The sequence below is a fragment of the Juglans microcarpa x Juglans regia genome, chromosome 8D (assembly GCF_004785595.1).
Source record: "Juglans microcarpa x Juglans regia isolate MS1-56 chromosome 8D, Jm3101_v1.0, whole genome shotgun sequence".
In the NCBI taxonomy this organism is placed as follows: Eukaryota; Viridiplantae; Streptophyta; class Magnoliopsida; order Fagales; family Juglandaceae; genus Juglans; species Juglans microcarpa x Juglans regia.
This window is the reverse complement of record NC_054608.1, coordinates 4,463,508-4,489,431: the sequence shown is the minus strand read 5'-3', so window position 1 is coordinate 4,489,431 and position 25,924 is coordinate 4,463,508. Positions and strand designations below refer to the sequence as shown.

General features: G+C 36.7%; 4 protein-coding genes across 5 annotated transcripts; 1 reads left to right on the top strand and 3 right to left on the bottom strand.

The window, feature by feature from the left end:
- Nucleotides 1-1,498: 1,498 nt before the first annotated feature.
- On the bottom strand, nt 1,499-5,941 carry LOC121243352 (histone deacetylase 2). The gene is made up of 13 exons (XM_041141465.1): nt 5,763-5,941; nt 5,610-5,665; nt 4,651-4,768; nt 4,375-4,437; nt 3,988-4,056; nt 3,729-3,895; nt 3,560-3,624; nt 3,433-3,479; nt 3,220-3,264; nt 3,078-3,128; nt 2,752-2,838; nt 2,481-2,568; nt 1,499-1,847 (listed from the first exon to the last, which is right to left on the bottom strand). The coding sequence occupies exons 1-13, from the start codon at nt 5,862-5,864 to the stop codon at nt 1,753-1,755; spliced, it is 1,053 nt and encodes a 350-aa protein (XP_040997399.1). The 5' UTR covers nt 5,865-5,941; the 3' UTR covers nt 1,499-1,752.
- Nucleotides 5,942-10,449: 4,508 nt separating this feature from the next.
- Nucleotides 10,450-13,440, top strand: LOC121242138. The gene is made up of 6 exons (XM_041140044.1): nt 10,450-10,620; nt 11,264-11,334; nt 11,447-11,450; nt 11,591-12,050; nt 12,136-12,226; nt 13,144-13,440. The coding sequence occupies exons 1-6, from the start codon at nt 10,479-10,481 to the stop codon at nt 13,228-13,230; spliced, it is 855 nt and encodes a 284-aa protein (XP_040995978.1). The 5' UTR covers nt 10,450-10,478; the 3' UTR covers nt 13,231-13,440.
- Nucleotides 13,441-13,842: 402 nt separating this feature from the next.
- Nucleotides 13,843-17,389, bottom strand: LOC121243350 (protein REVERSION-TO-ETHYLENE SENSITIVITY1). 2 transcript variants are annotated; one of them, XM_041141464.1, is made up of 3 exons: nt 17,089-17,389; nt 14,770-15,205; nt 13,843-14,462 (listed from the first exon to the last, which is right to left on the bottom strand). In XM_041141464.1, exons 2-3 carry the CDS (start codon nt 15,076-15,078, stop codon nt 14,040-14,042), a joined length of 732 nt encoding a protein of 243 aa, XP_040997398.1. In that variant the 5' UTR covers nt 15,079-15,205; nt 17,089-17,389; the 3' UTR covers nt 13,843-14,039. The 2 variants fall into 2 exon arrangements, with proteins under 2 accessions (XP_040997398.1, XP_040997397.1); XM_041141463.1 differs by having other exon boundaries at nt 14,770-15,223; nt 17,089-17,387.
- A 2,933-nt stretch (nt 17,390-20,322) lies between these two features.
- Nucleotides 20,323-25,804, bottom strand: LOC121243349 (uncharacterized protein ycf36). The gene is made up of 4 exons (XM_041141462.1): nt 25,215-25,804; nt 24,982-25,010; nt 22,309-22,365; nt 20,323-20,733 (listed from the first exon to the last, which is right to left on the bottom strand). The coding sequence occupies exons 1-4, from the start codon at nt 25,711-25,713 to the stop codon at nt 20,512-20,514; spliced, it is 807 nt and encodes a 268-aa protein (XP_040997396.1). The 5' UTR covers nt 25,714-25,804; the 3' UTR covers nt 20,323-20,511.
- Between the last annotated feature and the right edge of the window lie 120 nt (nt 25,805-25,924).

Genomic DNA, 25,924 nt, shown 5'->3' with positions numbered 1-25,924 from the left:
ACCCTCTCATTTTACTCTCTTATTTTAAACGCTCATGTATTTTTTTCACTTATTGATTAAGGAAGTGACAATTAGTATATTAATATTTTTTTTACTTACTGATTAAGAAAGTGACAATTAGTATATTAATATTTTTTTATTCTTTAAAAATATTTAAAGATATTAAAAAAATATGAAAAAAATAAAAATGATGAGTTTTACCTAGGTGGCACGCCCAGAGGTCACTGCTGGGCAGCAGCCTAGCATTACTCTTTATTTAATTCTTGTTTATGGGCTTTTGGCTTTATATTTTATAATTATATACATTGTAACTTCTACTAAAAAAACAAAAGCTTTAGGGATGCCCATAATTCATAATACATACATATATATATATATATATATTAGTGAGGGGAATGGGAATGTTGTATAATCTAGAGGCAGAATTTACAAGCAATCATGAGTTAAGAAAGTGATTGAGAAGAGATGAATTGAATTCAAGGGTTTAAACAGTGTGGTAAGAGGGAGGAAGAGTGAGGTCTTGTGAGAAATTTTTTTAAGGTTTTGATTACAACACTAGCTGGCAGTAATGCCTGTCTGCATGCTTTTATGAGCCTTAGGGCCCTCCACACGTGACTCCCCTAGCAAGTTGCAATTGGAAATTTCCTCATTTTCCATATTCGTCAATATTTAAATAAAATGTTAGCTTTGAAAATACAGCTCATTTTTTATATATAAAAAAAATTATGAACGACTAAAATTGACTACAAAGATCATATGAATCAACACTTCATTAGTTTAGAAAAATATATATTCAAATCCCAAATACACAAATCACGTGCAAGCATTTTATAAAAAAAAATAGACCTCATTATGAAAAAATTTGAAAAACTTATTTTTTTTTAGTAGAGCCCATATTTTTACAGAGAGAAATGATATTTGCTAAGTGTGTAAGCGCCGCACAACCTTTTATAAAAAATGAGTAAATACAAAACACATGAAAAATAATAATTTTTTAATAGTGAACCCCACTCTTTTTCAAAACGATTGCACGGCGCTTGCGCACTTCATGACTGTATGTAACATTACTCTTTTGCAAAAAGCTTATACAAAATATGTACATTCGAAACTTGTAACTCTCGTTACTAGTTTAGTTTAAGGTGCAAAATATCATAGGGGCTAAGTAATTTTTATAAAATAAAATCATTAAGATGTAATTAAGTTAATCAATGTGTTGAAAACCGAACCATTTCTGGGTTCCCATGCAAAACGACACACCCCTCGTTGTCAGACAGCTGTTACTCTATCTAAGAAGAAACGAAATATTGGTACCCCAAGTTATCGGGAACAATGCCTGCATCAACAAGAAAGAACCCAAAGAAGCTAAAGAGAGCTGAGAGTTTAGAGTCACTCTGAAGTCAGAACTGAATGTATGGAAGCAACAACCAAATATGTTTTTTCAACATGAAACCATCGAGAGGAGTGTTTTCAGAACTGAATTCAGATGCAGGAAATGCAATGCTTACAACACACATATTTACCATTTCAATATACATGTTCACATTCTCTTTTGAATATAGTTTCTTTCTTTTTTTTTTTAAAAAAAAAAAAAGAAAAAAAGAAAAAGAGGGAAAGGGGAAGGGAGGAGGAACTATATAATAATAATTTACAACCATAAGTTTGGTGATCAGCTTAAAAAACTCGTTTCAAACCCATACCATAGATCTGTTGATGGAAACCCAACCTCCTGGCAGAGAACGATCATGAACAACTTTACGTGGCATTCTTACCCATATCTATCAGGCATTTCTTTGACAGGTTGATCATGGAATCTGCTATAACTCTGGCACTTGACTTCATGTAACCACCTGCAACATGCAAGGTCACATACATAACATTTCCAACCATTTTACCTTTTTTCCCTATTCTAAATCACCACACAGAGGAGTTAGCAGAATGCTGTACGTCTGCAACCTTTGTAAATAATCCATGAGGTGATGCAACATGGAAAAACCAAAGGCCAAAGACAATACCTATGCAATGAGAGGTTCTAAAGGCTCCGTAAATGGAAGAATTGCTGCTCATTCGGGATTTACACAATCTCTTTTGCAAGGGTCTCCTAAGATTCTCTTTTATTTTTATATTTAAGTGCGCGTGACCGAGGCTAACATGTTTTTTCCGTAAGAAACATGGAAGCAATATCCAGGATCCGCTTATGTGAAAGAATTTTGAGATGCTTAGTTTCAATACATTTTTTCCAATTTATATTTGTTAATAGTTATAAACGTACCAGAGTTACAAAGATCAGGAGCTTTGAGATGCTTTTTGGTGAAAGAATTTTTAGATACTTTGTGGGCGAAGGGCATAATCAAGATGTCTGAAACGTGGTCTCCCAGACAGAGAAACATATAGGCAGTATGACTAAAATAAAGAGATGGCCTTCGCTGAAATGAGTCACTCTTCATTCTATGCAATGAGAGAGAAAGGGAGAGAGAGAGAACCTGATGTGAGCATGACAATAGGTATGGTCCTCTCACGAGCGAACCTAAAAACTTTCTCATCTCTATTGGCAATCCCATCAGGACTGATCTGCAAAACAAAGCAAACATAAAAACATAAATTGGAAAACAGAGAGGAAACAATTTCTGTGCTTTTTATACGGTGAATAACTATTCTTGTTTTTAACACAAATAAATAAATATTAGGGGAAAAGGAAAGGCAAGTAGAGAACTATCAATTTCTCGAAAGCCAAACCTGTCCAACCAAAATTACCTTCAACCTGCCTAGTGGATCTCCATCAAGAATATCAGTTCCAGCATTGTAAACCACCAACTTGGGATCAAACATACTTGCAGCAACCTAATATTCACATACAAGACTTCTCAAAGATGCAAGAAATACAGTGGATAAATTAATTGCAACTTAAAGCTGAATTTCCATGCACACGGTTTCATCACTTTCTTTTTCAATGCCATGAGAATTGTTCAAAGCCATGAAAATTAATTGTTCACTTTTTCTTTTCTTTTCTTTTTCTCTGTTTTGTGTTGGAGAGGGGGGGAACAAGCATGCTCAAGACAGGAGAAGGAACAAGTATATACCTTAAGTGCCTCATCCAATTTCTTCAAGTATTCATCGGTTGTGGTTCCACTCTGTTGTCAATCAGGAAAAATGAACCATTATAGTAGTTGCAGGACAAAAACTACTACAATCTAAGTCTACAATGAGATATTAACTGCTTACCATTACTTCAACCTTCTGATCAATGTATCTTCGTGCTGCATAATCCTGACAAACAAGAATATTAAATAAACAAAAAATACAACCATGCGCTACTCAATGATAGAATTCATGATTTCTCTCTACCCTCAAACAATTCCAAAAAACCATTCCAGCAGGATAGCTGGCACCTGTAAGCAAAAGATATAATAATAAGAACTAGAGCAGGCAGCTTACAAATGGATATATTCCGGGGTTGTACATATCCAGTGTATAGACTCGTCCTGTTAGTAAAAATCCCATCATTGATATCAAATAAGAGAGTGAAATATAAAACCAAGCTTGGAAAAATAAGTAGCCATACTGTCATCAGCAAAATCCAGTTCATGGCCATTTCCTTGGTGTGCATCAAGATCAATTATCATCACCCTGTAAAATTTGCAGACAAGAAATATATATCCAATTCTCAGACTCTAATTTAAAATCCCCAACTTATAATCACAAGGGCTGCATCTATTGGAAATTCCTGGTACCTTGATATATTTAACCGTACAAAGGCATAGTGGATGCAAAGAGAAATGTCTGCATAAGCACAAAATCCACCTCCTTTTTCCCCAGAGCAGTGATGAAACCCTCCTCCTACATTGACAGCCCACCCACGCTCTTTGGCAAGCTTTGCTGCCAAAATAGTCCCTCCCACCTGCAGTAAACATGATCTACATAACCCTATGCTGCAGGCAAAATAAAGAAATAAATTCTGACAATTATATCCAAAGCGGATGATGACTTTACCTGATTGCGAAACGGGTAAAGAACTTTCTGCTGCACTAGACAGTTGGGAAATAGAGCAACAGGAGGGACCTATAGTATAAGCTTTCAGATTAGTCTACAATCTTAACACATATAAACACAGTATGCAACCACCAAAACCTAGCATAAACCAATAAACCATAAGAAAGCACCCACTACCAAAACTATTTTGTAGTCTTTCACATAGCACCATACCTATGCATTAGTGTTTTAATCGGTTCATGACTTTATGGAGCTGCCTCCAAAAGAAGCTTTTTTTTTTTCAGTAAATTCAGGAAAAGCATATGATATTCAATACTTTCTAAAAAAGTATTCTAAGAAAGCATTTTCAGCTAATAAATTGGAGGTGCATGGAGTTCCACAAATTACCTCAACTATACTGGCGACATTTGCACTATTTTTCAGACTTTTCAAGTATGATTCTGAATGTACCTGTTCAACAAATCACTTATCAGCTAGTATATGGATACAGAAAGCGATGCATGTGCTCATCTTACATTAATACATTATCGCAATGACTGCTCTTTACGCATTTTGCACATACGTAACATTAGTCTAAAAGAATATGAAATAGAATAAAAAATCACATAGTTTTAGATTATTTGATAGGTCCGAACCCAATGCCAACGATAAGATGGAGACTACCACAAGGAGATCCTCGTTTGAAGCTTCCAGAGGCTCAATGATACAATATTTGCCCAGAGCACCATCAGAGATGAGGAATCGACATACACGACCCCATTTAGATGAATCAAACGGGTGCCTACATAATTCCATATTTAATCAAGGCCAGGATTATAACTACCAACTCACATCCAGCCCAACACTTAACAGAAACTTTTACTCTTTCAGGGGCCAACAGAGGTCATCACTCTAATCACGCAAGGCATGCAGAAAATCATGGCATACTATTTCTACTTTTAGGGCCACAACTAATAGACCTATTTAAAAATATAATATATAAAGAACCAATGTACTCTTACTCATAAAAGTATTAAGATAGCACATGGTATTACACAGATCATATTAAGAGAACCTGCTGTTCATGGACGAAAAGGTTTTTGCGTAAAATAGTCATATATTTAAAATAGCATGGCTTTTTCTAGGATAAAATATCATGATTTGATTTCCCATCTGATGCGCGGCAAATCAACATTATTTATTGACATCCCTAACAGAGCCCAACATATAAAACTGCTATTTCTTTTTCGTAAGACTGGTAGTTAATCTCCGCAAGATTAAAGGAGTGAGCAACTTGGTAACACGATCCTTGAAAGATCGATGCTTTCAATTACAAATTGTTTTTAATTAACTACAGGCTTTAGCAATTCCAAGAGTTCACAAGTGCCATTTTTGCCTCGAGACATAGTAATCTGTAAACAAGTCCAATAGATTGAAGTTCTGTACGATTCATACAAACCAGGAATTGAAACTAAAATGAACCAAATCGCGTTTCACCACTAAGCAAATAACCCACTTTTTAAACTTGGAATCAAATATATGAAGTGGTAACTTGAAGAAGCCTAATTAAGCAAGCATAAAATACTTAACAACCCTCAGAATACAGCAAAGAGTATAAGAAAAATGAGAATCAAAGTTCTTACAGCTTCTCTATGCCAAGAAACGCTATATCGTACGACGCCGAGTAAATAACAGGAACCTGATTGATCAAAACTCTTAATTAAAAAAAAAAATAAAAAAATTCCATATGACGCGTACACACACACACACACACACACACAGCCTTATAGGTTTACCTTGGAGAGAGGAACGTCCAAGTATAGCTTGCTTTTGAGAATTCGGCTGCGCCGAAGAGTTTCGGCCTCGGTCGCGGATGACGAAGAAGAGGCGGACGACATTGCTCTAGCGCGACTCGTGGAGTTGCGGAGAACACAGCGATAGAGAGACTGATAATTCAATGGTCGCGAATTGTGAAGGAGACGAAAATGGCAGATTTGCAGAGATTAGTGTTAATTACACGGTTGATGGAATCGGTATGACTCGGTGACCGGATCCGAATCATACGATTCCCCCTTACCACCTTAGTTTCTTTACTATTTTTCTAATAAAAAATACAATAACAATGGTATTTACAATAAAAAAATACAAAGATTCAAATAAAAATACAATAAAAAATAGAAATGATTTATACAATTTCTAAATAGACAATTTTCATACAAATTCTTGTAAAAAAGTGGGCTCCACCTCAAAAAATATAAAAAAAAAAAAACTGTTATTATTAGTAGGATCTAATTTTTTTATAAAAAATTTGTAAGAGACTTATCTATTTAAAACTCTATACGTCATTCACATAATTGATATGTCATGATCTTATTTATAATATTTAAATTTATAATTTTTTTACAAATCAAATCATACCATATTAATGTGTGTCATCTGCATCGGCCTATGAATTAAATTTTTTTAAAGGTTTTGCTATACATTAACTACTATTTACCATCACACTTCACACCTGATAGTTTTTTTTATAAGGTATGGGATAGTGAATGGTGGCTGATGAGAGGAATTATTATTTTTTAATTATAATTTGTAAAAGAGTCTTTTATTTTTAATTTTTTAATAGTGTTATTTAAAGCTGAATCCCAACCAATGGACGACTGATCAAAATGTCATCCAAAATATCTTTTTGGATCACTTTAAATGCATATATACTTCTTCCAATCCTAATTCAAACATGGAGTTAGAAGATTTGTTCCCGGACAAGATCACCAACATGGAAAACAACTTTCTCTGTGAAATCCCTATTGATGATGAAATCATTAGTGCCATTAAACAAACACCTTCAACGAAAGCTCCTGGCCCTGATGGTTTCACTGGTTTGTTTTACAAGCAGTATTGGGACATCAAAAAAATTGACTTCATAGCAACTATAAAAAATTTCTTCATTCATGGTAAGTTGCTAAAGGAATTGAATCACACTCATATTGCCCTCATCCCAAAAACAAACTGCCCAAATACTATTCATCAACACAGACCAATCAACCTCTCGAATGTTTGCTACAAAATTGTAGCAAAGATCCTTGCAAATAGGCTAAAGAAGATTCTCCCAAGGATTATTTCTCCTCATCAAACAACTTTTGTTCCAGTAGAGTCATGCAAGAGAATACCATCATTGCCCAAGAGATCTTTCATCATCTTCAAAAGAAGAGGGGAGGGAGGGTATTATGGCAGTCAAGACAGACACGGAGAAGGCCTTTAATATGATGGAGTGGAGTTTCATTTTGAACATTATGACAGTGTTAGGCTTCAATAGGAGGTGGATTAACTGGATAAAAGAATTCATTACCACTGTTTCCTACTCAGTGATTATCAATGGGAACCCTTGTGAATATTTTCATCCTTCTCGAGGGCTTAGACAAAGAGACCATCTTTCTCCTTTTCTGTTCATTTTAGGCACAAAAGTTTTAACGAGACTCATTACAAGAGAAGAAAATTTGGGGCTAAAAAGGGTAAAAATTTGCAAAAATAGCCCACCAATTTCTTACTTGCTTTTTGCTGATGATCTCATTATTTTTGGTAAAGCCACTCAGTAGAATGCTCAAGTATTCAAAAACTGTTTGGAAAAATACTCATATTGGTCGGGCCAAAAAATCCATTCCAGCAAATCACCCATTCAATTCAGCAGGAATACTCTTCCTCAAAAGAAAATAGAGGTTAAGAATCTCTTTGGTTAGAAAAATGACTCTTCAAAAATAAAATACCTGGAACTTCCTCTTTTAAAGTTTCAAAAAAAATCCATTTTGAAGATCTACAAGAAAGAATCTTTGAAAAATTGGTAGGATGGAAGGCCAAAGTTCTCTCTCAAGCCAGTGGAACAACTTTAATTCGGTCTGTTGCTAGCTTCATCACATCTTATGTCATGTCCACTCTCTTGATCCCAAAATCAGTCACGAAAAAAAAATTAACAAAGCCGTCTCAAAGTTTTGGTGGGGATTTCCAATTGAAAAATAAAAAAACTTCACACCCAAATCTTGGAAGTCAATATGCAAACCCAAATCCATTGGAGGCCTTGGCTTAAGACTAATGTTAGATTTTAATAACGCTCTACTGTGTAAAATTGGTTGAAACATTTCAAATGAAAGCAATACCACTTGGAAAACTATCTTGTCTGGAAAATACATAGAAAATTCTAATTTCTTTGATACTCTTACAAAAACTTTAGATTCTTAGATCTGGAAATGCATTTTAAAGCAAAGAGATTTCTTGAAACAGAGTGTGTGCTATCAAATAAATAATGGCACAAGCACAAAGGTGTGGTCTGATCTATGGATTCCAACTCACCTGAATTTCAAGCCAATTCAAAAGAATAGCTCCATCACCTTAGATAGGACCCTAGTTTTCTCTGATTTTACAATGGAAGAACATAGAAGATGGAACATCCTACTGTTACAAGCCCTTTTTCATTCTAATACTGTGACTGAAATTCTGAAAATTCCTCTAGCTCAAACTGACTATCACAGACAGGAGGATAAACTCAGATAGATGCACCATTCTTCTGGAAATTCTCAGTGAAATCTCCATACAAAATATAATAAACAATTCAACTTTTTCAAATCCCAATTCACCTTTTTCAAATCCTAATATAATAATAATATTAAAATACAATATTTTAAACTCTCAAACAAAACATAAAATTCTCATCTCACCCCCAAACCTGCCCTAAAATTCAAGACAGATTAAAATTGCTTTGCTGGAAAACTCTGAATAATATAATTCCAACAAAATCCTTGGTGAAAAGATTTGCACCCCTAAATGAGGAGGAAACATAGTGTCCCATTTGCAACAATGAGGAAGAGATTCAAGCACATTTGTTCTTTACTTGCCCTTTCACTAAAATTCTTTAGAGGCAATCACCTTGGCCCTTGGATATTACATGTTTTGCTAACCATAAAATTTGTGATTGGATTGAATGCATCATTTCCCTTACAGAAAAGTTGAACATTTTGGCTAGAGAGGAGCAAGACTTTCAAATTTTTGCTATCAAGTATTTGGTTTTTAAGAAATAAAATTGTTTCTGGCACTTTGAGAACTTATAAGAAACACTGTAATGTGTGGGACATTAAAAAAGTGAATGAAAGCCATGATTGGAGAGCTACACCAAATGGGCTACACTCTATTATTTGATGTAGCAGTTAGACAAACAGGTAGCACAACAGTAGCACTATGCAAATCAGAATAGGGCTACCCAATCTTTGTCATCACAAAGCATATTAATAGTCATAACCCAAATCTAGGAGAAGTCACTGTGATGAACATTGGATTAGAGGATGCAAGACACAGCAATATAAAAAAACTAGTCATTGCAGGCGATTCACTAGTGGCTTTGCAAGGGGTAAATTAGGGTTGTACAAGAAATCGAGAAATTGACCTAGACCGACTCAGACCAGCCGCCAGAGCTTAGAACCAACCGAAACCGGTCGGCGTGCTGTAGAAAATAGAGAAAACCGATATAGGCCTGTTTGGCGTCGGTTCAAACTTGGTTCAAACTGTTGAACCAGCCGATTAAAAAAATTATATATATTTTTTTATATATTCTGTACTCAAAACGACGCCGTTTCACTTAAGTTTAAGTAGAACGACGTCGTTTTAAGCATGTGGTTGTGTTTTAAACACAACTGAAATGACATTGTTTGGTATTAAACCAAACGGCGTCGTTTTATTCATAACGTATTAAAAAAAAAAAATAAGTAGAACGACGCGACGTCGTTTCGAAATTAGGTCGTCTTCTTCCTCAAGCTTCTTCTTCCTAGTTCCATGATCTCATTTCTCATCCTCTCTCTCTCTCCTCTGCAACACTTTCTCTCTCTACTCTCCTAGACGAAACTCGACGATGAACAGACCGTGAACCATCAGAGAACTGCTGATATCAAGACGGCTGGTGTTTCTCCTCCCCATCGACCGGTTTCAATCGGTTTTCTCACCTAAAAATGAAGTATCGATCGGGATCAGTTTTGCCCCAAAATTGACGCCGATGGGGTCGGTTTTCACCCCAAGGGCAAATGATCCTAACAAGGTGGTAGATTGGACCATTTAACCTATAGTCAGTGACATTAAATCTTTGCTAAATTCATTCAATAGCTGGCACACAAGAAAGATACATCGAGATCAGAATCGATGCGTGCATTTCATTGCGTAGTGGGCAACTTCCTAGAATGAAGCATACCTATTTCTTTTATTCTACCTTGCATGTTAGATTTTCACAGCGAAAAATATCCTCCTTTTAATTTACACTAGTTGATGATGTACAACATAATTTAGTTTTTTCTTAATCTTGTAAGAACTCTTTTTTATTTACGAATGAATCTATCTTGTTGAGAAAAAAAAAAAATCTCCTCCCATCAAATTCCTCGTGGATAATATTATGTGCATCAAACCTCTTCAGTCTTCGACAAGCATCTCTCTGTTTCGGTTAAGCCTCTAAACACAGAAGAAGATACAGAGGGAAATCAGAAATGGCGGACAAGCCAAGCCGAGCATTGGTGTTGTACTGTAATGGGTTGGCCCTTTTCATCGGCCCATCTCATTATCATCTCCATTCTCTCGCATCAAAAGCTTCCTGTGGCTTCTTGACCCTCCCCAGCGCCCCTGCTTCTGGTTTCGCTCGCTCGCTCTCTCTCTCTCTCACACACACACACACACATTTTGTTTGAATTGATGTATCAGTCTCATTCAGCGCTAAAGGAATAACCATCGATCTGCAATTTACAACTTTCAAGTTTTTTTAAAAGGTGCTAGTCTATAGTCCAAAAGACAAACTTTGCTATTTTACTATGATTAATTTGTAACCTTATGGTTGTAAAAATCTCCACTTTTTTTTATTTATTTTTAAAATTCAGTTGTAATATTTGTTTCTAATCGTGTTCTTCGTATGCATGGAAGGGAAAACAAGTTAATAAAAAAGCAGGTTCCATATGCACAACCCAATCGTAGGTAGCTTATGTTGTGAGGTGGGTTTGCCAGCTTTACCAAGAGGCGGTTGGTTTATCCAACCTATTGCATGCAGGAGTTCAATTGGTGCCCAAAATCTAGAAATAGAGCTCTTGAGGGTGGAAGTTTTACGAAGTTTGCAATATTGTCACCAGTCTAAAAACAGCATAATCTACTTTGCATGCGACCCAATTTAATTCACCTCATGCTACTTCTGTTTATGGTTGTTCCGGCTTCCGTTTCCTCCTCAATTTACTTTAAAAAGTTGGTAAATCTATGATAATTGAGATTGACTTGATTTAGATTGCAGAAAGTGAGGATGACAGAGTAGTTAGAGAGTTTGCAGTATTGATGGATGCTTGTGAAGCTTATACCGATCAGGTGAGATCCTCATACTGGAAGCATCTGAGGTCTTGGTTTCTCGATAAAGTATAAAAAATAATCTCTTCGTGTTTTCAGCTTCACAGTAACACTAAAATGCCAACAATATCAGAGAGGTATTATTTGCTCTTGGATTTTCTGTTGTTTTTGTCAAATAAGTTGAAGTGTAGTTAGACAATTTCAATCTATGAGCTTTCTAACTTCAGGTTCGTGGGAATGAAAGCTGTTATAATCACAAAAAATTGACGTTTGAAAGTTTTTGGTGCCAAACTTGGCTTAACTGTGTTGGAATCCGATGTCCTAGTTAAAAACCTGCATTCCCTTGCGGAAGTACCAGCGGATGTTGTGGTGTCTGAGTTGCTAAACTTGCTTGGATTTAAAGAAGGGAAGACTCTAGAGACAAGCGACTATGATTTAGTTTGTGTGCATGTAGGGAATGGAGGAAGGGTAAGTGGTGAGAAAAACAAGGCCGTTGCGAAGGACATGGAGTATGTCAATGCTTTGGTTGGAGATATAATGAAGATAGCCCAACCTGGATCCGAAATTGGTTCCCGCCTGCATTTGTCCCTCGTGATGAGCCATGGCCATGTCCCAGAGGATGATGATCCCAACTTATCAGTTTTAACTACTAAAGATGAGAAAAAATCTGATCTTTTAATGCTCTTCCCTTGTCAAAGTTACACCATGAGTGGAGAAAATCAACGGGAAGATGTTAGGTGAGTAAACATTTGATGGTTTCTACTTTCTAGCAATGCACAGGCCATTTCTTACAGCTCCAGGTTCCAGCTAATTTGTGAACAGGCATCATTTCCCCATGTTGCTTGCTCAATGGCAGCATGGAATAACCCGCAAGGATATGGCAGAGGTGTTTTCCTTTAAAGATTCTAAGGAGGTACAGACTAGAGCCATCACACATATAATCTCATCTTATCTAGGAGTAGATGTTTTATGATGTGCACCTATAAAAAAAAAAAAAATGTGTTGAAAAGTCCCGCACGGCTTAAAAACAAACTCATCCTAGTCTTTATAAGGAGTTACCCAACTCTCCTAGTAGGCCTTTTATTGGGAGAAATGGGTGTCTCTATATGGTATTAGAGCAAGTTAACTTATGACTAATGATGGGCTCTTACGACCTACCCACGATGATGGTATTGGAAATACTGGCTCACACGTGAGGGAGCGTGTTGAGAAGTCTCACGCGGCTTAGGAACAAACTCATCCTGATCTTTGTAAGGAGTTACCACACTCCTCCTATTAGGCCTTTTATGGGGAGAAATGAGTGTCTCCATAGTTTTATGGTTTGCCTAGTCATGTTGTGTTTCCACAGTTTCCAGTGTTCGTTGCCATTAAACAAAATGTATGGTTTTATCTTAATAAGAATTTCCACTCTAGTAAATATTTATTTCAAATGCATGGAATTAGATGTACTTCTAATAATGTACTTGCCTTCTTGGACATTGTAAACCTTGTCTATATGAAACAGCTGACTGCGTTTAGAAATTTATTGTATTTCTGCTACTGTGTGTCCACTAGCGCTCTTGCTAGATTTATACCTTTTCCCTACAAGGTGGAGTCTTTGAGGTTATGTATGTAGTCTTTTATGTACAAATATTAGTGGTTTCTGTAAGTTCCTTACGTCTCAGCCTGTTTATATTCAGACTAAAAATACTTTCATACTGACAATTCCTCCCGAGTTTTAATGGTCTGGGTTTTGATTGTTTAAGATATATGTTCTATGGTGCCTTAATGCCTTGCTCTCTATGTGATTCATTTTTCCTCTCCTGTTTTCTCTTTCCTGTTCATCCGCAGCACGGTGGAAATCTTGCCATACCAGCAGATCGGTTTCTGCACGAGGTCGCCTTCAAGCTTTGGAAGGCCCCCAAGTATGGAGCATGAAATTTTTTATCAACATTCCAGATATGTAGGAAAAGCTTAAAATTTAAGCATCAAAGATGGATCAGAGAGATGGAGCTTCCTGGTTTGGTTCTCTATGCTAAACAAGTCTGTTGTTTACTTTTGGTCAAATCAGGCACTGGTTATAATAGGACAATTTTGCTTGTGACCTTGATATTGAGACACATCTTTACATTCATTTTCCTAATCGTTTCCAACTAATGCTAGTGCATTGCTTGACAAACTTGTCTTTTTCCATAACTCCATACGTGAGCTTTAGGCCAAGGAAGCCATTCTGATCTGATGTTTCTGCAGTTGTGCCAGGATTTTGACCGGCAAAAGGTGTGAGAATGTTAGCCTCTAATCCAAGGACAGGAATCTCTCCACACTAAGTTCAATGAATAATATTCCATTCAATGCAGAATATAGGGTATTTTGATCATTTTAGTTGTCAACATAATGGAAAATGACTAAAATACTCCATGTGAATTCTATCGATTCCTGAGTTATGGGATTTAGTCCAATTAAACTTGGCTCCCATGTTCAAGCTACACATTATTATAATGATTACTCAGCAGCATTCAATCTTCATGACCAAGATGTAACAATTGCTTCTTTGTGAAAATTATGTTTATTAATTGTAAATAGAGGAACACTTTCTTCCATTACTTCATCATGTCAAGAGGTCTTTCCAGAAAACCTACAGCATCTCAATTGCAAACTGTTTTCATAAACACAGCTTATAGAAGAGACCCATACAGTATTATCGAGTTTCCTCCATTAAAAACTCTTCGACATCAATGGCAAATGACCTAGCATTCCAACACATTTTTAACACAGTAAGTACCCATCAGAAACCACCCAAGGAGGAGGACAGAGAAGGATAGCAGCCCGATCAAGAATGGCCACCCAGCCATGCCAATGCCGAGGCATAACACCAGTATGAAAGGGAGAAAAGATCTTAAGATTGACATGCTATCAACCCAACGCCCCTTGCATAGTATAAGAGCTGCCACATTTATCATATTCCAACTCATTGATCCACCGTAACAGAGCCGATTCAGACAGTTGGCAACAAATGAATAGCAGTTGCAGGTGAAGAGGTTGTAGGATTTGTGCTCGAAGTACCGGATACTAGACCGTAGGGCATCATCCCATGTGATTGATGCTCCAAACTCTGCATGACGGAAGCCATTCTTGCACTTGTGCCCAGCTAGATTTGGCGGAAAGCAACACTGCATTAACATTCACATTCAGGTTCCTCGTGCAACAATAGCTAAAAGGTAGCTATAAACAAGCAAGATTAACTCTTTATATAAGATGATGAAGGAAATCACCGACGCTGGTTATTCCAATTCATCCAAAGAAAGTGGCATCACAATATCAGTAGATGGGCTAAAGAGGAAACATTAATTATTTTCAGCTTTCCTCTTCTTTTCAAATGTTCCTATTTGCCACGAGTGCTTCTCAAAGTTGATGATGAGAGAGAGAGAGAGAGAGAGAGCACCAAAATGGTTCAAACGGGCGGAAAAGGGACTGTACCTGTTCTCTATCAAGTTGAAGATATCTTGCTACGGCACCAAATGCAAAATCATCAACACCTATAAAATTGGATCCTGAAAAATCTAAAACGGTTCCATCCTCCCTGCAAATGCCAACATGCCCAATGAAAGGTGCCAACCACGAGACAACTGGGAGTGGAGTCCAAACTAAACAACATGGAAACTTAGCCTTCTCTGGAACAATCTCTCCTAATGGCCACAACTCATGCTGAATCCTTTGGGTAGAACTTAGATGTTCAACATCATAAGCTGCTGTTAACTCCATATTAGGATTTCTTCCGTAGGGCATATGGCTTTGTTCAACTTCCCTCGAAGAAACATCTATATGTCAGATGACAAACTAGAGCATTCTCTTTGTCCCAAAGAAGCAAACCTGGCAAATCGGTTATTCTTTCACCAGTATGACTGAACTATTTCTGCAATATACAACAACACTGTAGTCATGTTTAGGGCAAAAAACCCAGGGGGAGGGAGGGGGGAGGGTTTGTGGTGGAGATTCAAGAAGAATATAAAACAACAAAAAAAATTGGAAGGTATGTGGGAAAATAATCTAAACAAGATGTTGCGCTAATTCCAACACTGCCAATTCTACATGTACAATGAAAAGCATACAACTCACTTAATATTAGAGCAAATCAAAATAGAAAAGCATCTCCCTTTTCAGCTTAAGCAGTCATTGCATCCGCAAAAAATCCAGACAAATCCCAAAAAGATGTATAGCATAATCAAAATTTACTAGATTTTTCAACATGTTCTCTCACCAACAAATGCTATCCCACCTACTAGATTTGACACTCATTGCTAGTTCCAAAGACAATTGCCATACATCTTTTTTTGTTTTTTTTGTTCATAATCACACCTAACAAAAAAGAAAACAATGGTGGAAACACCAACTGTGTAGTGACCGAAGGAAAAACCACCTTCAATTTTTTACTCCAAAATGACAAGTGAAGGTTATAGTTGAAACTCCTTGGAATCATTATGCCCTGCAAGAACTTATCTCTCCGAGGTAATATGAGATTGGATTCATCATTCTTCCTATACTCATTCTGGGATGTAACAATCTCTCTCGTTTAAATCCTTATGTCCTTGTCAGACCATTTTTGACATGGCATGACTTAAGTTGCATACTTTTGGTTATGATTTACTCCAATACCATTCTTAATAGCCCAAGAAAAGCTCAACTGCATTTGGGCTTACACTCCAAAATAGTTAGTCAATGTTACAATGGAAGCCTTTTAGAACCATTATTAATTACAGAAACTTCTTCCTGGAAAATTTGGGATCACAGTCACCATCTTTTTTAATAAGACATCATCACCTTCATATACTCAATTCGAGGTATTACAAACCAAGCATATTCTCAGAGTAGCCCATTTCATAAAAACTTCAAAGACATCCACAAAAGGAAGCCCAATCAAATTTAACAACAGCAAATAACATGCCAGCTACTGTGTCAAACAGCATCAACTCACATCTCTATTCTTCTTGTTTGTCCTTGAACCGATTAATCATTTGACTGATAGAAAGGGATGGATTTAATGACTTAAGCCATTATTCTTGTACTAACTCTACCATTATATGTTCCAAAACCAATGACATACTCCCCTCGTTAACGGATAAAAAAAAAAAGAAGCGGGATTTGGTCAAGAGCATCGATACCAAAAAAGATCGGTATTGCAAGTCAGCAACATTCTCATATGGAGTGCTCCTTGGTCTAAACTCTCTCATTTACAAAACATGAAGCTGTTGCCTGCATCCTAGAGTAGAGCGCTAAGTTTTCATCAATAAGTTCAAATCGTAATTAGCACGCACTGGTGATGCTTTTTGTATATGTCCCGTTTGCTTTGACTTTTGCCTAATATTTTTGTTCAACGATTAAAAAAAAATCTAATCGTAATAAGACAAATGGCTCCATTTAGCTGAATGAATGTTTTGTAGCACAGTAATTATATGACCTGTCTGCATTTAATTCGGAAAAAAGATTGTCTTTTCGACATGGTTCTACTTCTTCACGAAAATGGCCAAAAAGTATATTCATTAAACCTGTCAACGATGAGAGAAAGCTAGACAAAGTCAAACCTCTAAATAAAACCAAGGGTAAAAATAGAAAGTGGGAAGCTTAAATTCCATTTTACCAGGAATTTCCTGGGGATTTTGCCCTGAAACCACACGAAACACGGATGGGTTTTCAAGAATCCCAGAACACGTTGAAAAAGAACAAGATCCAAACCCAAACACAATGCAATCAAGTCTTTTGAAAGATAAAAAGAGCAACAAAAGTTGCTGCAATACGAACCTGTAGACGGCAATGATCCAGAGGCCGAGTCTGAAAAAAATGGGTCCGGTGAGAAAAAAAGACAGGAAGACAGAGACCAAGATCTCGAGGTTGGAGAAGAAGAAGCAGCAGCTGTGGTGTTGTCGTTGTTCATTGTACCGCAGCCAGATGATATATTCTGACAAAAAATGGATGAAAAACTTTGCTTTTTCTTCATTTAATTAATGATATTTATAAAGTTGAGAGTTTTCTTTGTCTTGGAACTGAAGGAGCAGATGAAAAGAGGGCAAAATGCATGAACCATTCCTGAATTTCGTTTCATTGGTGGGTCCTCATATACATCACCCCCCAACTTTATTCAGTTTTTTGGTTTTTGAAAAAACTATCCGTGCCTTCCTTCTTCCGTAATGACCAGCATCGGTGGAAATTTGAGAGTTTTTACGGTATATTACCTATTCACCTAAACCAATCTGATTTTTATTTTATTTTATCAATATTAAAGTTCCGTGGAAACTTAAATTAAAGTAAAATTAATTTAATTCAATCTAATTTTAAATTGAATCTAATATTTAAATATTTAATTTTTAAATTATTAAATTCATCTCAATTCAAAATCTCTTTACACGTGAGACTAATAATATTTTTTAATTAATACTATTTATACGTGAGACTTACAACATTTTTCAATTTCTTATAAATATATCTAAATTTATATTAACTTCTAAATATATCTAAATTCATTTTAGGTAGATCCTATAAAACTCACTCTATCATTTAAACTCATTATTATTTATGAAGAATTCAATTTATAAATTTATTTTGATAAAATAATTTTATGTCTACCGTCTTTCACAAACTTTAATACAGAAGACATTACTAATACTTATGTGATGTTTCTAACAGTTGGAAGGCTTTTTCAATGACAGCCATTAATTGTGGTGGGCGCCGACCATTTTAAAATGGAGACTTTTTCCATGACAGCCATTAGTCACGAGGTCGATGTTCCGCAACCGAGCGCTGCTATGCCCACCGAAACTTCGGTACCGAATGGTGTAAATCATTTTTTTTCATTTTTCTCTTATTTTATTTTTACACATTTTTTAATCATTTTAAATATTTAAAAAAGATAATAAAATTTATAAAATATTTTCTTAATAAAAAGAAAAATTAAAAAAACGGTAGAAAATTTCTGTGGGATCCGCAACCAATCTAATCAAATCTGATTTTAAAGATAAAATAAAGTAATTTTTTACCTCAACAGTATATTACGTGGTTGTTCTTAGTAATAATAATGGTAGGAAATTATAAAGAGTACCGTACCGATATTAAGCTCTATATCTAACAGCGTCTTTAAAGTGTAATTTACTGTAAATAGAGTTTGATATAATTTCTTCATTCTCCTGGTATGATGCTCTAATCCTCTGTTCCATTTTAGCATAAGAAGATTTAGGTTGTATTCAGATAGTGAGATGATCTCTAATATTTTATAAATAAAAATAATAAAATAATAAATAGCCGCTATCCAAACGGAGCCTTATCTTCCATGACCTTTGGTGGGCCAACAGATTTCCTCTGATGCAGCTAATCTAATCTGGTTTTTTTAAGTTAATAATATTAACAGCTTAGCCACTCCTTATGATTATTTTTCTTCTGTGTTTATTTTCTTGAGAAAGACTCTTATGCTCTCCATTTGCCCTTGCTATTTTTTTTAGCAAGATTTGATTTCATTGATAAAGCGTAGAAGCAGTACAAAGATAGGGGCTTACATAGCCTAGCAGATGAAATTAAATTAATTAACAGCTCTGTTTCAAGTGGATGCTAAAGATGACGTCTTGGATGAAGAACAACATTTTTCTTTATTTGATATTTTGAAGAAATTATATTTTTCATCTGTCGGTTTCTGTTATTCCAAGTTACACCTGTGATACCACATATGATAAGGATAATGGTAGGTAGTGAATGAGATTCCACATTACTTGAGAAAGAAAAGTTCTTGCTTTTTATACAGTTTCAATGGAACTCCAATTGTATCATTGACTAGTCATTTTAGAGTATAAACCATGTGATTTGGACCTTCTATTAAGATGTTACAACACCTGTTTCAAGTAATTTTTCATTTAAGTGATGACATACGAAGCTACTTAAATGCATCATATTGATTAGTATGATTGAAAATGATTAAATAGACTAATATGTCTCTTGTAAAGAAGATCCAAATTGACTAAGATTTTTTTTTTTTTTTTTTTTTTGAGGGAAGGAAAAGAAAACATGGTTTAAGACGCTTAGTTCTCTGTGGTATGAATGATCGATGGGAATAAGGCACCAAGTACTTTGTCAATGAGTGCCTGATGTACTAGCTCATCAATTCTCGGCGAGTCAGTAAAGGAAAGAAAACCCACCCAAGTCAAGGCCGAGAGAGGGAATCTCGACTGATTATCATCCCAAGAGAGAGGGCTTTGGTTTGAGCTATTTGAGCCATTAATAGCTCTATTTCAAGTGGAGGCTCCATCAATGGATAGCCTGGGGATGGATTATTGGGAGTAGAGGAGGCAAAAGGGTTTGTTGGTTTTCCAGGAAATAAGTAAAAGTAGTAATGGGAAGGTTGGTTATAGCAATATAAATGAAGTTAAAGCTCTGTTGGATGGGTTGAGTCTTTGTTGTATGATGCTAAACTTGAGGGGAGTTACATTCTCAAGTGGACATTTCCTGGAGACAAGGTACAGTTGTTATGCCTTGGTGTATTGAGGAGTTATGTTCTTGTCGCATAATCTCTCCAAGCAAGTGCTGCATGTATTTAGGGAGACTAATAAAGTGGCTGATTGTTTACCAAATCTGAGCTAATAATGCTGTGTGACTGAAACATGGTGCATGGAGAGTGGATGGAGCCAGACACTCCTTGTGCTGCAAGTGCTCTTGATTGTAGTGGAGCTGTATGCTATAAAGAAATAGGGGTGGGTGCTGCTTATGGCTTTCCAGTTAATATTGAATATTTATTTCCCACTAGATTGGTTTTAGTTGAAAGGCTGTAACTTTATCTTTTAGCATTTACATCTTGGTTTTGGATTTAATGTTTGTAACCATAAGGGGTGTGATATAATCATGGTATTCCCCTGCAATAAGTTAGGTACTGTCATTTTTCCTTAAAAAAATGAGGTTGAGAGAGGAGATTGGAGGTACACGGATTTGAGGGAAGCTAGTTGCGATCTAACAAAGAGAAAAATAGGGGAACTAAAATGGGCAGGAGACTTGCTCAAGGATACAATAACCTTCTTAATATTATACGTTAACATATAATCTATTCAGTTTGATTTTTGCAGTAATTACATGGGGCACCATGGAACAATATGAACTGTGCAATATGGGATCTAAAGATATGCTTCTGCCTATATACTGAACAATATACAGTAATTATATGGTAACTAAAATCAGCTTCATGACTCACAATTAGGGAAGACCAGGTTCACCACAGAATTCGTCTGGCTCAAATGCTCTTGCAGACTCATCACTGTAAACTCCAGGTATTACCCTACCGGTACTGGCATTTCCTGATCTTATATTGGATACATTTTGGTCCCCATCAATGTCAGTGAGGAAAAGAGCACACGCAAATAGTGATGCAGCAAGAATGACAAGAGTAAACTTTAATCTGCTCAACACCGGCTTGACCTGTTGGAGAAGAAAAGGAACCCATGTGAGCTAGAATTCACCCCAAGATGAAATTTGTTGTTTCATTTTTCTCCAAAAAGTATAATATGGTCTTACTATGGTAGTTTTCCAATATAAATTCATCCAGAGAGGTGCACAAGGAACTTCAAGGAAAAATGACTTCCAACATTTGCAAGATTAGTGCGTGGTTTGGTGTTCATAGACATTTGTAATGCCACAGAGTAGATTGGAGGATGGATTACCCTTAGACTAAAAAATAGTCATGGCTCATGAAAGGCTCTTCCATTTTGCACCGCCTAATTAGCAATACTAGATAAAAGATTCAGAAAAATGCTGTCATGCTGATGCATGGATGAATCTTTATAGTTGAGTCAGGGGTGTAATCGGTCCGGGGTCACGGATCGATTAAGTCTATTACAATCAACCAATGGAATAATGCATGAAGAAAACAAGTTCTAATCTCGTCCATTGTCCATTCGGGATCCTCAAAACTCCAACCAATCCTCTCCATCCATATGCACCACTATAGGCAAATCGGTATCATCTTCCACATCGCTGCAATTTGAGAATTACCTCAAATGCCTTGCCAGCTGGCCAAAAACTCAACAACCCTTCTTGGCATTACCCAAACAAGTCCCACTCTAGCAAAGATATCATTCCATAAGCTCATGGCTACATCACAATGCAATAATACGTGATCCACAGACTCCTCACTTTTCTTACACATATAGCACCAGTCCAATACCATCAATCGGCATTTTCTTAGATTATCTAACGTAAGAATCTTCCCTAGTGAAGCTGTCCATACAAAAAAAAAAAAAAAAAAAAAAAACGAAGCTTTTAGGGGGCCTATAGTCTTCCATATGTTCTTCCATGGGAATGTTCTTATAGTCTTCCATATTATCCTATGATTTATTGTATGATATATTAGTTAATTGATAGCATATATTATTTTACATTTTGTATGGTCAATGATGATAGATTAGAGAAAATTACATAATTAACTTATACAACTACTATATAAATAATATATTATGTATATATAAAATATATAAAATATTTATATGTAAGTGATTCGGTTAGTTTCGGTCCGGTCCGGTCCTCCAAAAGAACCACACCATGGGACCAAAAACCGAATTTTGGAGACACCATGGACCGAGACCGAGTAGGGGTGAACTCGGTCCAGTCCGGTCGGTTTTTCCAGTCTAGACCGAAAAACTTTCACCCCTATAATTATAGACTCCATCTCCATCATGCATGGGTATAGATGGCTTTTAGTTCAAAAATTCTATAACCCCAAGAAAACAAGTACCACCAGCTAGTTGTTAGTTGGCAAAGTTAAATGGTCACTTCCCTCTATTGCGCAATACATTGTAATCCAACCATTAGACACAAATGAAGCGCTCACCAGAAATAATCTTACCATCTCAAAACAAACTTTCGAAATAAATTGTATCAGGTCCACAAGAATCATTCATACATCTTATGTTGCTTGATTCATATTAAACAAAAGCCTCCAGCATCAAAAGGAAAAATTCATTACAACTACACCAAGTCTGTAAATGAGCAACTTACAGAAAATGAACCAAGGAGCCTGTCCCGTGCCAAGACTTCGGCAGTTTTCACCCATATCTGTTGAGGAAAGTCAATTTAAGCTTCAAAAGTGCATAAAAAAATAAAAGTGGGCAATGAATCATATCCAATGACATAGTAAAGATGCACTCGAATTGCATTACGACTGTAAATCATTCTGAAACACTGATCGGCAAACTTCTTGAACTTGTATAAGAAGTCACAAATCAGATCAACCATAACAAAGAGGTGGGTGACCAAAATTTATTGTATAATTTAAACCCTTGAAAATATTGACAATAGCAGCTATCCTCCAAATTTTTGAAATACAAAATCAAGGGAATGAAAGAGAAATGATTGGTAAGCCTTGGATTTGAACCAATGGGTGCTGACCTCAGGAATGATCCCCCGAACCGACCATTCACCAAATGGATCCCAGACTACATAGCTGGTGATCATCAATTGATGATTACTCAGTTCATCTGTAGTGGCTAGGTGGGGGCTGGGGTGCAAGTTAGAGCACCCTGCAACTAGATCATAGCCAGATCTGGCAGCGGTGGTGAAAGATCTTGCATACTACCACCAAACTCGGTACTGTAGGGGTTGAGGGGCATAGTTTTTCAGACACCTAAGCTGATCCCTCAGGCGATTTCTGACCAACAGCATATGTTTCAGGTTGGTGTTGGTTGAACCGTCAGGTTAGGTTGGTAAATCAAAGGATTTGCCACCCATGGCTGCAACAACTCTTTTCAGCCCCCACAACAAAAAAAAAAAAAAAAAAAAAAAAAAAATCCAAAAAAGTTTAATCCAATTGTTCAAGAACTGCCATCCCTAAACCGCCTCTATAATTAGGTATTTGAGACCACACTCGTTTTTTTTCTTTTGTTTAAATGGAGGGGAGCATGCTTATTGATTAAGGCATACTAGGCTTCTCTATTTTCTTTTTCTTATTGAAATACGAATTTCTTAATATTGTTTTTTTTTTTTTTTTATAAGTTAAAAATTTTATTAAGCACAATGTAATAGACGAAGCCCAAGTACACAGGAAGTATACAGAAGAAACACCTAGTTACATTCTAAAACTAGAAAAACGATGACAAGAACTCGTTTACAGCCCCACTCTTGAGTACAATAGCAGAGAACCAGCTAAGTAGAGTACTTATAAAAACTTCCAAAATGCATCTCTATTGCGTTCCCGATCATTAAAGCACCTCTCATTTCTCTCCAACCAAATGCACCACATAATACACAGAGGCATCATTTTCCATGCAGCTGCCACTTGGGAACAAGTATGCATTTGAAAGTTGGTCCAGCGTGCTAGAAAATCGACCACTGCTTCTGGCATAACCCAGCTCAGCCCAACCCTTCCAAACACTCCATCCCACAGCACTTTAGCCATTTCACAATGAAGTAGTAAATGGTTCACTGATTCCACTTCTTTCTTGCACATAAAGCACCAATCCAAAACAATCATTCCGCGCTTCCTCAAGTTATCTATAGTCTGAATATTCCCTATTGTTGCTGTCCATACAAAAAAAGCCACCCTTGATGGAACATGAGCCTTCCAAATCCTCTTCCAAGGAAAGCACATATGGTGCTGATTTAGTATCACCTTATAGTATGACCGAACTGTAAACTTTATAGAGGCTGTTTGTCTCCAGCATAGTTGGTCCCTGCCCTGTCTTCTTATCTCCACTGAATACAACAATCTAAAAAAAATCAGTAACCTCCTCTACTTCCCAATCCTGGGCAGATCTGGAGAAACCTACATCCCAAAGCACCACTCCGTTGAAAAAACCCATCACCTCTGAAACTGAAGCTTGCTTATTAGTCGCCAATCTGAAAACAACCGGAAAGGCTCTAGACAATTCAGTATCCCCACACCAAACATCAGCCCAGAATCTGATTTTTAAACCATCACCAACCGAGAAGTAAACTTGTTTCAGGAAGCAACCCCAACCTTTCCTAATATCCCTACATACTTTCTTTCTTTATTCCCTTTTACCAGTTGGTGTGGCCAATCATATTGAAAAATTGTATAGAGATTTTTTGTGGGGAGGCCTGGGAGAGGAGACTAAAACTCCCTTAGTGAGTTGGAAAAAAGTTTGTTGCCCGATTGTTGATGGAGATTTGGGTATTCATAGCTTATGTAGTTTTAATAAGGCGTTGTTAGGGAAGTGGCTATGGAGATACCATGGGGAAGAGGAAGCATTGTGGAGGGGGGTGATCGATCGAAAGTATGGTAGTGATTGGGGAGGATGATGTACCAAGGATTGTAGGGGTTCGTATGGAGTGAGTCTATGGAGAAAAGATTTAGAAGAAACCAATAAATTTAAAAGAAAATAAATTAGACATCTCAAGAGTTCTCGATATCTATGCAAAGCAACTACATATGCTATTATCCAACCAAATCTAGATATGCATTTCAATCTTGCCAGTTCGAAATAGAAGTAAGCAACATACTGAAAACTCTATTTGCCAATTACTTCTTCTCGTTAGAAATAAGGTTTTATGAACTATAGGTGGACGAATATTTTAAGGTGAAAAAGATATAAATCAAAATCATATTTCCTCCCCTAAACACTCCTCAGTTCTCTCGGCGATCAAATTTGATGTAAAGAAAGAAGCACAAACTCTATCGTATTCCACTGAAAAACAAACAAGAATTATGCGTACCTGGCCATCATACCAGCCTGTCTCTTCATCTACAAAAGGAGAGGAAGAAAACTACGCTATCAATTACCCAGAAAAAAGAAAAAAATCGTTTTAGTGTTCTAAGTAAACTTATCACCTCAGTCCGAACAGCCCAAAACTTAGAATTTCAAGGTTTTCCCTTCCCCTCAAAGTTCGTAGAAACTAATTAAACGAAGACAATCAATATAGCAGAAGAAATAAAGCAGAGCATTTACATTCAACTGTGGCACTGAGCAATCGATTTCCCACGTAAGCCCAACCCAGGTACATCCTCACAACGGCAAGAGTAACCAACAATATCCCACTTGAAACAGAGCAGACAATCCGCTTGAATGGCTCTGTTTCGGGCCCAACGGTGCCGAACCAGGCAACGGGGAGGCCGATAAAGAGCGCAAAAGAAGCGCCGGTGACGAACAATTTGGAGCTATACTCAACAATGTCGCTGGAGGCCCATGAGAAGGGGAAGGAGGTGGAGAGGGTCTGGTACTCGTTTATGGGCTGTTGCTCAAGTGGAACAGGGCACCCTGTTTCTGGTCTGCCATTTCTGAAGGATGATGCGAAGGTTTTGGAAATTGAGCTTTTAAAGTTGTAGAGGTGGTGGTGTTGGAGACTGAGGTTCGGGAATGAGAAGATGGGTGAGAGGAAGTTGGATGGGGAGGGAAAGAAGAGGGAAAGCTGGGGTGGTTTCGGCGATGAATGCAAGAATCTGGCCATGACTTCTGACTCTTGAGGGAAATTTTTTCAGTCTGCACTTGGGTCACTCGCTATATCCAAGATGGAAGATTTTTTTTCTGGTTCTTTTCCTTTGTTTTTTTTTTTCCCAGTCCCCAGTATGATCCTCTAATCATCTTGGAGTGTCAAATTTAGGATCTTAATTAAGATTTACTTACATGGTGGCTTAGAACTTAACTATTCCAGGAGTGGT